The 12,819-nt window shown below is 41.0% G+C and overlaps 1 protein-coding gene across 2 annotated transcripts in view; it reads left to right on the top strand.

The window, feature by feature from the left end:
* The first annotated feature begins 4,544 nt into the window (after positions 1-4,544).
* SUCLG2 (succinate-CoA ligase GDP-forming subunit beta) overlaps positions 4,545-12,819 on the top strand; it is a 107,318-nt gene continuing 99,043 nt past the window's right edge. The window contains exon 1 of one of the 2 annotated variants that reach the window (XM_077184630.1): positions 4,545-4,814. In XM_077184630.1, coding sequence (XP_077040745.1) covers positions 4,731-4,814 — 84 coding nt within the window. In that variant the 5' untranslated portion in view covers positions 4,545-4,730. The remainder of the gene's footprint in view (positions 4,815-12,819) is intronic. The other variant, XM_054640022.2, reaches the window with a different exon arrangement.

Raw genomic sequence — 12,819 nt, 5'->3', positions numbered from 1 at the left:
TTTGGAATGTTTTTCTACATAATAAACTGAGTTGCTCAACAGATACAACAGAGGCTGTCTTTTCATTGCATCACTGTTTTGCTGCTACTCTAACCTCCACTCCTTCCCCCAAGTAAATTTAGCTTTCTTTTTTTTTAAAGACTGTTAGACATTTCTTTCCTGAATTTAGATTCACGGTATTTTGTAGAGAATTCAAAGTTTTTGTAAGGATACAATGACATCTTATCAAAGAGGTCCAGACTCTGAGAGGTTGTTTTCACTGTATCCCACAGCTCAGATCTTTACACTTTTTGTATTCACAGTCCTGTATCGTCTCTGACAGAAGTTCAATAAAATTGTCTTTCTACCCTCAATATCAGGGTCCTCAGCATTGTTGGAACTGAGTGTTATAGACCTACAGTCTATCTCTGCTGAGAAACCTGAACTCCCCTGTCTGCCTCATTATACAGCAGGCCACTGGCAAGAGGTAGCAGTAGCTCTCCTGTAAACTGATGCATCACTTCTATTGTTTTCAGCTATTATTTATGTTATAAATCCTGAAATTTCTGTTTTTACACAGTCAGGTGGTTAGATATCAAAAAAGGTGGAGCATAATTGTTACTATTGCTATGCCTAATGTTGCCTCTCTCGCTATAAATATTTTTAAATTTGCTTATTCCACTACTTTTGCTTTTTTTTTTCCATGTTATTATTTCCCTGTTTTTGACACTTACTTTCACTTTTCTAGTCACAGTTATCACACAGTGTTAAAATGCAGCACCCTGGCTTCCCCCAGCATTGAGCAGAAGATACTGTTCTAAGGCTTCACCTGGTTCCTTCATTCTGAGCCACACACAAGTTCCTCTATATACAGCAGAGGTGCAGTCTGAAAATGAAAAGGGCAGACTGATATTTACATACACAGCCTGGTGATACAGCAGCACACAGAGCTCCCATGTCACTGCAGAAAGAGAAACCAGGATGTTTAATCCTACCTAGCCAAAACCACCCTGTCCTGCTTCCTTCCAGGATACCTTCCAGTACATTTCAATAATGTTCTAATGAATGGGGAATTTGTGGCTGTGTGCAATCACTGAACTCAGTGACCTAGGAGACAATTTATCATTCTAATACACTATTTTTCATTCCTTATTTTCATCCTTCTTTTCAGACCCAAACATTGTTATTTTAATCCTTTGTTACCCTTCCTCCACCCATTGGTATATTTACCATTTATCACCTATTTTTCTTTTTGGTTTAATATTTGAACAGAGAAAGGGAATGAGAAATAGTGAATGATTGGGAGAGCACCATAATCTGAGAGGTGCTTGAGCATCAGGACTCATGCTCTGCAGTGGCACTGTCAGACTCTCCCTATGATTTTGTTTCCTGTCCCTCAACTACCTCCAGTGGGACTCTTTTAGGGAGTTTGCTGCAGCTTTATCACCCTCACTTGTTACCCTTGAGGATGCTGTGCGTGGGGTATCTGTCAAATAAACTTATTTATTATAAACTTATTCCCTATGAAATCCATGTCAATGTGAAGCTCAAGTTCTTTAGTTAACATAAGAACAATTACAAGGCAATGAGCAGATTTCAGCTCACTGGTCCCAGTACCCTGAAATGAAACTACAACCCACCAAAACCCAGCTAGAGGAACACATTATAAGAAAAAAAAACCAAAAAAACCATTGTTTGGGAGGTAATCTGCACAGATAAGAAAATGAATATGCAATGTCATTGCAAAACCACTTAGAATTGTGCTTTACCTGTGATAAGGTGATTTCTTTTGTCTTTAAATGTTTTCACTTGAACACTATCAACCATTTAGCCTTAAGGATAACTTCTAAAGAGGTATAAACCTTACACAATGTTCTTTTTTAAACTTAATTGCAAAACCATTACTGGTTGTTTTCCATTAAATAGACCACTACAAAAAAGTTAGTTACAATCCAGCCTTTTGTGTATCTTGGGGAAGACAGAACAGAAGCAGACTCAAATGCTGCATATCCATGAGAGATACAGGGAGAAATGTCTGCAAGTCTAGAAGGAAAGACCTTTGAAACCAGCCTCTCCCTCTATCCTTTTTTATTTTTCACTTCACCCCCCTCCTTATTTGTGAGGATGGTGTGTTGACACTACTCCTCAGCTGCTCCCAAATTCTTGCATTGGAAGTGTTTTCCCCAACAATAATTCATAATTTGTCCCTCCTCTCACACACCAACACATCTTGTACTCCATGATCCAAAAATTCTGGCTCTTGCTTGCTCTAATTGCTTCAGAGACCTGTTTCATCTAAATTTGCTTTGGCTGAAACATACACAGAAGGAAACTGGATGTGAAGACAATGAATCTATCTTTTCTCCTCATACTTTAAAGGTCAGGTATGTTCTGCAACAGAGATACAAAAGGGAATATGTCTTGGTGACTACTCCACACTGTGCAGTGGTTTTCCACTAAATCTAAACAATAAAAAATATAGTAAAGCAGGTTCTGCATTATTTATATTAAGCAGTGAAAATGCTCTTCACAGCATTAAATGATAGCCTTGCATGCAATTCACAGACATTATCTGAAAGCTTATATACCTGCTATATATATATAAACCTAATGCAGACAGCCATAATAGTCTGTATGAATAGGGAACGCTGTGCTTACTGAACCACAGCCATGAAACTAAAAATGAAATTATAGTTCCTCCATCATAATACCTAAGTCAGTATATAATATTATGAAAGAACAAGCACACAGTAATACCTGGGTTAATACTGGCACCATACATTACTGCTCAATGCTATCAAAAATAGCATCTCCAGATTCTTTATTGAAACACATTACATTACCTAAATTGTCATGACAAAGACAAAAGTGTTCAATTTCAGACTTTTCTAGCACCTCAGTTTTTATGAAATTGCAAATTTTTTCTCTATTAGACATATAATTTATTTGCTGATTAAATTCCAATAAAGGAATTGTTCAGTCCTGATTTTTTAAAAAACATGTTTGGGAGTGTAAGTTCTAAGCCCCAACAGGAGCATTTTCCTTTGTTCCCACTCACATCCTGGACTGGAAGATGAGGATTTAAGTGTTTATCCAGCTATTTCATCATAAACCACTGAATAAATAATGTTCAGCATAAATAATGCCTCCATATAATGCTAACTCTGCATGCTTCAATATAGGTGAATTTAATATGAACTGTTGTAAAATTGCAAGGGTATCTCAGCCACTGCTCAGTTTTAGCTTTTTGTTTTCAAACCATGATTGTAAATGGACGATTTGTGTGAGCTATTTGGTTAACTCTCTATTACTCATAGGTGGATTATCTCAAACGTGCACTAAACAGAAACAGACTAGGAAATACTCAACTGAGTGACATAGCAAATGTATCTGCAAAGACCAGGCCATCAGACTGTTGAGTTTGCTTCAGACTGTAGACATGGTACACCTGTGTCCACACCAGCCCCCAAGTCATTCCTGATGGATGAACAGTCTTCAAAATCTGGCTGCTGGGACTCCCTTTCATGAAACCTCTGCTCCGACTGTGAACTCATGTCAGATTTTAAGTCCACGTTATGGACATAAAGCTTTATGGGCTTTGCTCTTCTGCTCCATCCCCCAAGAGGGCCTGAGTTTGGTGTCTCAGGTTTGGCATTAACTCACAGGTTTCACAGAATTGTTTAGGTTGGAATAAACCCCTTAGATATTCAAGTCTAACCTGTGACCAATCATCACCTTGACAAATAGAGCACAGCACCAAGTGCCACATCCAGTCCTTTGTTAAAAACCTCCAGGGATGGTGACTCCACCACTACCCTGGGCAGCTGGATTGTAACACCTGACAACCCTTTCTGTGAAAAAATTCCTCCTAATATTCAACCTGACAGTGACATATTTCACCTGTAGATTAAGAAGAGAATTTTATGGAGTTCAGATTAAAGTGGCTATGAAGAGTCAGCTGGATCCCGTGAAGCCTTATTAGGGTTTATTAGATTGGGTTAATTTGATATTTCCTAACGAAAACCAAAAGACCTTTTAGTCATGAAAAAAGAAGTCGGAACAGCCTCCAGCAGTGCAAGGCTGGCACCTCAGGCTCCCCAGGCACTCCACTCATGGCTGCCTGCCCATTCCAAGGCGCTGCCTTCTCCACAGAGCCCTTCCTGCTCTGGTCACAGCCCTGGGCCCCAGTCCCTAACCCGGCCATGCTGGGCACACTCATCTCAAACACAATTTCATGGGCAGGGCTGGAAGGGACCGCAGTGGCTCCTCTGCTCCAGCCTCCCTGTTCATCCCAGAGCAGAGGGCCCAGCACCGTGCCCAGACAGCTCTGGAGCATCCCCACACCCTCCCTCTGCAATCCAGTCGGTCAGTGCTCAGTGCACAGCGAGGAAGTTCTTCATGTTCAGGCAGAACTTCCTGGGCATCAGTCCCTGTCCATTGTCTCTTTGTCCTGTCGCTGCGAGCAGAGCCCGGTCCATCTTCTAGAAACCTTTAGACAGTTACACGCATTAACGGAGTCCCCTCTCGGTGGTCTCTTCTCGAGGCTGAACAGGCACAACTCCCTCGGTGTTTCCTGGTCAGAGATAGCGCACCCTCCTTCAGAGGGGCCTATACCCTGCCCCAAGGTGCCGACCCCACTGTCCAGGCCTCCCCCAGCCCCTCACGGCGGTGCCGGGGCTCCGCCCGGCCCCTCTCCGCCTCCGCCGGGGCTTCCGCCCGGGGCGCGGGGCAGGGCGGGGACAGCGGCGAAGATGGCGGCGCCCTTGGCCGGGCAGGCGGGGGCCGTGCTGCGGGACCTGGCCCTGCGATCCGCCCGCCTGCGGGCCCGATTCCCGGTGAGTGAGCGAGCCCGGCCCCGCGCCCCGCCGTCCCCGCTCGCCGTGCCCGCCTGAGCCCCGCGGCCGCGGGGGAATCTTTGCGCTCCCGCTGGCTGCGATGCTCGGGCTGGAGGATGCGCCCGACCCGCAGCCCCGGCGCCTGCGGGGTCGGGGCGAAGCTGTGGCGGCGGCGCTGGCTCAGGGCTGGGCAGACCAAAGCTGGCTGGGAGCGCCCCGCTCCCCCCACACCTGCCAGAACTCTGAAATATTTCAGTAGCAGAGCTGGGTGACGCTGTGCACGAAGCGATAGCGTCTGTCTGAGCGCGTTTCGGTGGCAGCATCGCGGTGGGTTGGCTCAGTGCGGCTGGCTGAGGTCACGCCGCGGTGAACATGCCTCCTTGTGCTCTCCTGGGAAATCCATCCTAGCCCAGGCTTCCCGGTGGTCCTGAGCCTCAGCAGAGCTGTGGGAAAGAGTAGATGAGCGTCCTGCAGGGGCTCAGGGGCTCTCTTGAGGTGTAGCAGGAGTTCATTATTCACTTCGACAGCAGCTTCGCCGAGGTAAAATGAGATAGGCACATTCTGGACAGCCCTCGTGCCTTTGGCAACCAACTCTGTTATTTTACCTTTCCATCATGAGCACCTGCATGAGAACCTTACTTTGCTCCACACTTCTGAGCATAAATGTTTTCCACGAAGCAAAAGCCCCTGGAACAAGCAAAGCGTGTTTGTGTCCGGCTCTGTGCACAGGTGCCGCTGCTGGGAACGCTCCTGGCTGCAGGTGCAGGGCTCTGGGGTAAAGGGTCCTGTTGGTGCTTAACCTGTGTTGCACAACTGCAGCTGTGTGGTTTATCTTTTAACCTGAAGGAGGCTGTAAATCTGAAATCTTTTATGCCCAGCTTTCCTATTTGAATGCTGGGTACAGAACTCAGTGCAATTGATTTGTTGATTTAGCATTCGTCCATTTCACTGCCTTTCTTTCAGGAAGACTGTTTGTGTGTGGATATATACACACACATAAACAATGATATCTATATATATACAGATTTATACAATTTATCTATATATATACAGATTTAATCTCATTACTGTGGATGGGCAATGCTGTCAGTCACAACAATGTTTGGGGAATATTCATTTTAGGGTTGAAGATGTCTTCCTGCCATCAAGTTAGGTGAGTCTGATCCTGCAGTAAGGAATTTAGAGGTAACATCCCTGTTCTTGTAGGGTTTGGAAAGGTGGGAGTATGGAGCATTGTCTGAAAAGTGTCATTTGGTGTGAACTTAGGAGATGTTCTGGTTAAGGTGCTTTGGTTGGGTTTCAAGCCCTGTCTTTACCAGGTGGTGCAGTGAGAGATAGGTGGAAAGTAGGAGCTCATGGTCTATTCTGTTATGTCTCAAAGCATGGAGGCAATCTGTAAATTGCCCCACTGAAACAACTGGGTATCAGCTCAGATATTCAAGAGTATTCTTAAGATACCAAGGTGGCCAACTTTAAAAAAAAAATCACCTTCTTTTTGTGCATTATTTTTGAACTAGAGCTGTTGAGCTTGTATTATAAATCACATTTTTTTATTCTGTTTCTGCACTCTGCCAGATACTGAGAGCATCTCCCAAGATCTGTGTTTTCCAAGTAGGCTATTTTCAAGAACCACATCAATACCCTATAACAACAAATCAAGTTCTTAACTTCAAAGCAAACCACTTTCCTTTATAAAGGTCTTCAATTCGGCAATGTTGCATAATAGAATTCCCATCTAAACAGTCCCCTAATCTTCCACTGTCTCAGACTTTAAGCTACAAATGAGTTGATCAGCCAGAGTCTGGATTTCTGTGCTAGAAAATAGGATAAAGGATTTCAGAGTAAGATCCCTTCCATTGAAAGTTTTTCTCATTTCTATCACTCATTCTGTTGCTCAGATGAGAAGTTACACTGTTACTTTATTTAGCACAAGCCACCAAAACCTGTCCTCAAAGCCCATCACAGTGTTTCTTTCACAGATGAGGGTCTTCCATATGGTGTGAATACAGTCAAGAAATACCAGTCTCCAACTTTGTTGTTTTGGTAACCCTGTGTGAGATTTAGATTCTTTCCTCATAGCCCTTATGACTTCTTTGGAGTGATGTTTCTACACTTTGTTGCAATATTTCTTATTATTTCAAAACTGCAGCTGTGAAATTTGGTTATATGCTGTCATTGTAATCTGAACCCATTTTCCTGTGTAGCTTCATTTTAGGGGTGGAGTAAATGGTAGTTGATTCTATAATATGAAATTATTTTATCATCCTTTTGCTTTCCCTTTACTTTTTTATAACTGTTAAATATTCTTTTACTCCTTTTGCTGTTTATATTCTTGATAGATTCGATTCTTTGTGCTGCTGGAGTTTTAAACCTGACCAAAGGTTTCAAGAAGATAAAAGATAGGTTTGAGTTGTCTGCAGTGCATGTGGACTGGAGCTTTGAGGCCTGCTCTTGCTGGAGCAATATTTGTGAAGAGCTGTGACAAACGCTCCGGGGACCACTCGGCAGCAGAATTCAATCTTGTTGGCTGGCAACAAATAGGCTCCATTGAAGGCTGTTTATTTGAATGGGAGTTGGATTGGGCCCTTTGGGAGAATGCTGTGTATTCAAAATAGCTTCAGATGCGGTGAAATTCAGCGATGAATATAAACGAGGGACAATTAAATCAGAATCATTTTTTTAAAAAAAAGTGCTTAAGGTAACTCTCCAGTATTGTAATAGGGTGAGCAGGTTGGTTGGTGCCTTATGAGCCCTATGCCAACCTTCAAAATGGGCCTCAGTCCTGCCAGAACACATCCAGATTCCACATGCATTGAAAATATAAAAAAAAAAAAAAGAAAAGGAAGGGGAAGATGAAATTAAACAAGATTTTTTCTTATAAAATCTGCCAGAACGTAAAGAAGTTACATGTAGGGAACTGCAAGGTTGCTCACTGCAGATGCCTTCAGTTCCTAGACTTGGATATCTGTAAAACCTTATTAATGTTGAACAGAGACAGTTCTGCCTCTTGCAAGAAGCTATCAGCTGTGATAGCTGATCCTCCACGTGACACAAAACTGAAAAAAACTTTTCAATTCATGGCTTTAGAAGCTGCTTCAATGTTGAATTCTTCTTTTTTTCCCAGTTTTCTTTGGTGTTCTTGAAAATTTCTTTGGACTGCTTCCCTATTTGGCTTTTCCTGGTTGGCAGTTTTGCTATATTTTCAAGGTTTTACATTTTAGAGGCAGGAAATACATGAGCCTACAGACTTTCACAAACAGCTTTTTCTACAGGCACCTCATCCAAATGACAGGAAAGCCCTCCTCAAACTCTAGACAAAACTGAAATGCCAAAGTGGAGCAGATGTTTGGCCCACTCCTCCCCGGCAGTTCCATTAAACACATGGTTATTGAATCCTATTTTGAGATGAAAAAGGAAATGAAAACATAAATATAACCTCAGACTGTGATTTTTTTTTTTGATTTTTTTTTCTCCCAGTTAGTTTTCTACTAGTGGAACTTCTACCCTGGGAGCAATCTGGCTCTGACACAGATATCACAGCTCTGTCTTGAAGCAGAAAAGCTGCATTTTGCTGCACTGATTTACCTTCCTTTCTACCTCATGGAGGTATAATCAGGGGATGGGGCTAATTAGATAAGAAGAGAGAGCCTTCATGAATATGATATTAGATGGAGAATTAGCTGCACCTGTGGTTTTAAACATGGCTCTGAATAAATCGTTCCTGACCCCCCCATCTGAACTCCCAACCAGTTTACCCAGAGACTCCTTACATTCCTTGGGTATGTTTAGCATTGGTTGAAGTTTTTTTTATATAAAAGCAAGTGGGTTTTTTTCATTGATCTGCCTCCTGAGGAACTAGATAAACTGTCAATAGACAAACTGTGTTTTCTTTACAGTTATCTGAGTGATTGTTTCCTCTTGTTTTTTCTCTGGAAATGTCAGTGTATGTGGTAGTTTTCCTTTTTTTTTTTACTTTTTTTTTTTAAGTCACCTTTCATTTGGTCTATCTGGCTGATGACTGCCAGCAGGGATTTTATCTGAAATGTGTGAAGCTGCTGAGGTTCTTTTGGGAATACAGAGAAGTGAGATGAAGGTTTAGACACAGTTGGGTTATAGTTGTTTCTTGGAAGTAGTTAATTTTTCTGCTATTTTATCCTTTCTCTTGTTTAGAAGGTTCATTTTCACAAAAATGGGCAATGTCCTCATTTAATGTATAGAGATGAGGTTGTCTCCCTCACTGTTTTGGGGACTCACTCATTCTAAAGTGATTTAACCTCAACTGATAATTTTTATTGTTGGCCACACCTGTAGTGAGTAGCTCAGCTCGTTTTTGCCTTGGCCAGTCCAGTTTTTCTGTGCATATTTGTGACTGTTACTATCATCTACAGACTTGAGCACATACTCTGAGGGTTTTCTCCAGAAAGTTTCCTCCTCTAATTCTCTAAAAGCAGTTTCTAACCATCTGTGACTCAGCTTATTTCTTCCATAGCACTTTAATAAAACACAGGACAGAGAAGTCATATTACCTGTCCAAGTGCATATGCCAGTAGCTTTGGAACTGGTTATTAAGCATTGATCCATGATTAGAAGCTACTGATTTTATTTTAACTAGATAACAGCAGGAGTGGGTATGAAACAAACAGGAGTTAAGATTGACTATTGTGAAAGATTCCTTAATAGTGGAGTTTTGCTGTGCTGCTGAATTCTTTGTTGTACAAGTGAGACTTAAAACAGATTCTGAACTGCAAGCTGAAGCCATCCTTTAATGTGGTAATGAAAATTAAAACCCTAGATTGGTGTTGTAGTTTGTTTGTGCTATTATGCTGATGGTGATGTTTTTGTATAATTAGTGGCTAAATGTTAACTGTGAAGAAATTTAAAGACTTGCTGTTTTTCCACTTACTTGTTGGAACATCTTTTTTAATTCTTCAGTCAACAACTTATACTGATAGCACAAAATACATTCAATAAATCCAAGTTTTGTTTTGAGCAGATTTACCCATGAGCTTTTTTCTTCCTGTCCTCTCTCTGGTTTCTTCCTAATTGCTCGTAGGTTTCCCTAAACTATAAGAGTCTGTATCCCAAAGTTGAATTAAATTTTGATTCTGTGATGATCTGTGTGTTTGGAAGCTTTGAGTCCAAAATCATAAAGCTTTAGGCACTCACAACTCCATTGGGCTTGAATGTGGTTTGGGATGTTTCACTCAAAGACTGTTTCATTTAAGAAAAGACTTTTAAGCATGTTTTGTGCTACATTATTATTCAGTTGTGTTTACTTACCTTGCACATGGGTAGTACTTGGTGACAGATCAATTTCTGTCTACCCTGTTTGTCTTTAATTTGTGTGTTGTAGAATCACAGTCTGGGTTGGGTTGGAGTCTGAGCAATGTAAACTGTGAAAATCAGCCTCAGTTTGTGTCAGGAGAGAAAATCACTTGTCCACCTAAATTCTTCATGAGATGCAAAAGTTTTGTAAGAATTGTCAGGAGGAGTGAAAAATTAAGTGAGAGTTTTGATCATGTTTGCTGGGTTTGCCTGCTTGTCCAAGACTTTTGACTGAAAAATATGAAACTGCAAATTAAAAACCAGACACAGATTACTAATGGAACACTTCATTATCTTTTGATATCTTTCTCTGAAGGATCTGTGGACAAAAGGACAGTTTAATTTGACATCTGCTAATTTCATGTCAACCAAGAAAGCAGTTACTGCCTTGTGTAAAAAAGAAAAGTTGTTCACACAGAGTATTGGTATGAAAATGTCAGGGAAATTCCAGTTATTGGAGGAGTTCTATGTGCCAATTGTACATAACACTGATGGGTATAGGTAAAACATAGAGCTATTCATGATAATTAAAGATGAAAGGCCTATTAAAAGAAACCATATCCTTTTTATTGTCAAGATAGTACTTGCTAAGGTTTGAAGATGGCATAAAAATGTATTTTCCCTTAAATTTTCTATCATCATCAATTCTGTCACTCCACACACATTGGAAACAGTGAATCTATTTAATTGAATTCTTTCATGCAGAGTTTCAGTCTAGATTTGTTTTTCAGTTAAATGGCTCAGATTAAAATAGTCTAAAGTAACACCATAAATTTTGGAAGCAGGGGAACAGCTATTTAGAGCTTGCTTTAACCATGATGTGAGATGATTGGACATGACTCCAGAGCAGCTGGAGTGCTGGAGCTCCATCTAGGGAGGGTGGATGACCCAGCTGGAACCCACAGGTCAGGATTTGGGGGCACACCAACATCTCTGACAGGGCTGTTGTGCATTTCTGCTGCAGGCACCTGCATCAGCAAGGAGCAGATGAAGCTGCAGAGCCTGAGGGAGCCTCAGCAGGCCCTGTCCTCATGGAGGACTTCACTCCCCCCAGGTCCTCCTGGAGGGACAGCACAGCTGGGAACATATCAGGAGTTCCAGGAGGTTTCTGGAGAGCTCTGATAACTTCCAAATGCAGATGTGTGAGGAGCTGACAACAGGAGAACATGTGGGAACAAGAACTGGTCAGGGCCCTGGCAGCTCCCTCTGGGGAGAAGGTGAGGGAAGAACAGTGGCTGTTGTTTATTCTAATGTTGTTTATTTCTGGATGCAGCATGGGCTGCAATAAGACACAAGAAACAAGTCTGGGCACAATCCCAATTTCCTTAACCATTGGAGTTGGCATCACCCATTGCCAAAATCCAATGCCATCATCCTTTGGGCTTGGAAGTGCTGTTTCATTGAATTAAAGTCTACATTTGTCTCCCTCCATACAGTCAGAAATGTAGAAATCTGCTTTAGGTCAAAGTCTTTGAGGATTATGAAGTGATGCTTCTTGTAGTGTCCTAAGCTTGCTTTGAAATTTGAGAATGGCAGCAGAGTGACTTTATATAATTAGGTATAAATAATGGAAAAATATTAATAAAGAAATTACCAGCAAAGGAAGGAAAAAATATTCTTAATGTTTGGCTTCATGTCAGTCTAAGTCAAATGGTCTGATTAAAATGAGGACTTATTAACAACACAGAGTTTCAATTCAGACTGAAACAAAAAATGGGTACCAGTCCTTTCTTACTGCTTCCAGGAAAGAAATTGGTATAGACCATTCTGGACTGGTTTAATAAACCAGATATGGCTTAGGCACGCACTGAAACTGTTTCTGTAGATACTTTTCTGTATTTCTTTATTTTACTACCATGGGCATTTGCATTTTTGTTGCTTGGAAGTGTTATGTGGCTTAGTGCTCAAAGTCATATTCTGTGATGACATAGTCAGGTAGCATGGAAATTATCATGATTTGACTTCAATATTAAAGAACTGGAACAAAAAAGCTGTGATTATGTTTCATATTTCCTTCTCTGTGATGAAAAATGGAGCTCAAACTGTCTAAATTGGCATTTTATCGGTGTTTTTCTTAAAATATCAGTGACTTCTAACACTTGAAAAAGCATTCTTCCAGGGTATGGTAGGCGTGAAACACTTCTTTGATAGATATGATTACTTGAGATATGAATGCAGAAACATTTCTGTTAATCTTATTGAATATGCTTTGGGTTTTGTAACAATTTAGAAAGCTGAATTTGCATGCAGGAAAGAAAAAATTGGTAGTGGCTACTTTGTCTCATGTTTGGTGGTACAATAGTTTTAGAATTTTTTTTCTGGCTATGTTTACTGTTTAGAGCATTTCTTCATAGTTGCATAAAAATATCATTTTAATCTTGTAAAAAATTAGGAAATTAAACATTTTTATGATCAGAACAAAAATATAAAATTTCCCCTCAAGATACTTAAAATATGTGGAGAAGATGGCTTATTTCACTTTTTGAATGTGTTTTGCATATCACCAACAATCTTCTTTCATTTGCCAAGGCAGGGAACATGTTACAGTATTTTCTGCAACTGATTATGCAGTTGTGTATGGTAGTGAGTTTATTTTCATCAGATACTTCAAAGCCTTACTTTTTTAGGTCAGGAAAGGATGCTTCTCTTAAAGCTTTGAAGTATGAAATAAGCAAAATGA

Source organism: Agelaius phoeniceus, chromosome 11 (genome assembly GCF_051311805.1).
Source record: "Agelaius phoeniceus isolate bAgePho1 chromosome 11, bAgePho1.hap1, whole genome shotgun sequence".
Classification (NCBI taxonomy): Eukaryota; Metazoa; Chordata; class Aves; order Passeriformes; family Icteridae; genus Agelaius; species Agelaius phoeniceus.
The sequence above is the reverse complement of the archived record's forward strand: the minus strand, read 5'-3'. Positions and strand labels throughout refer to the sequence as shown.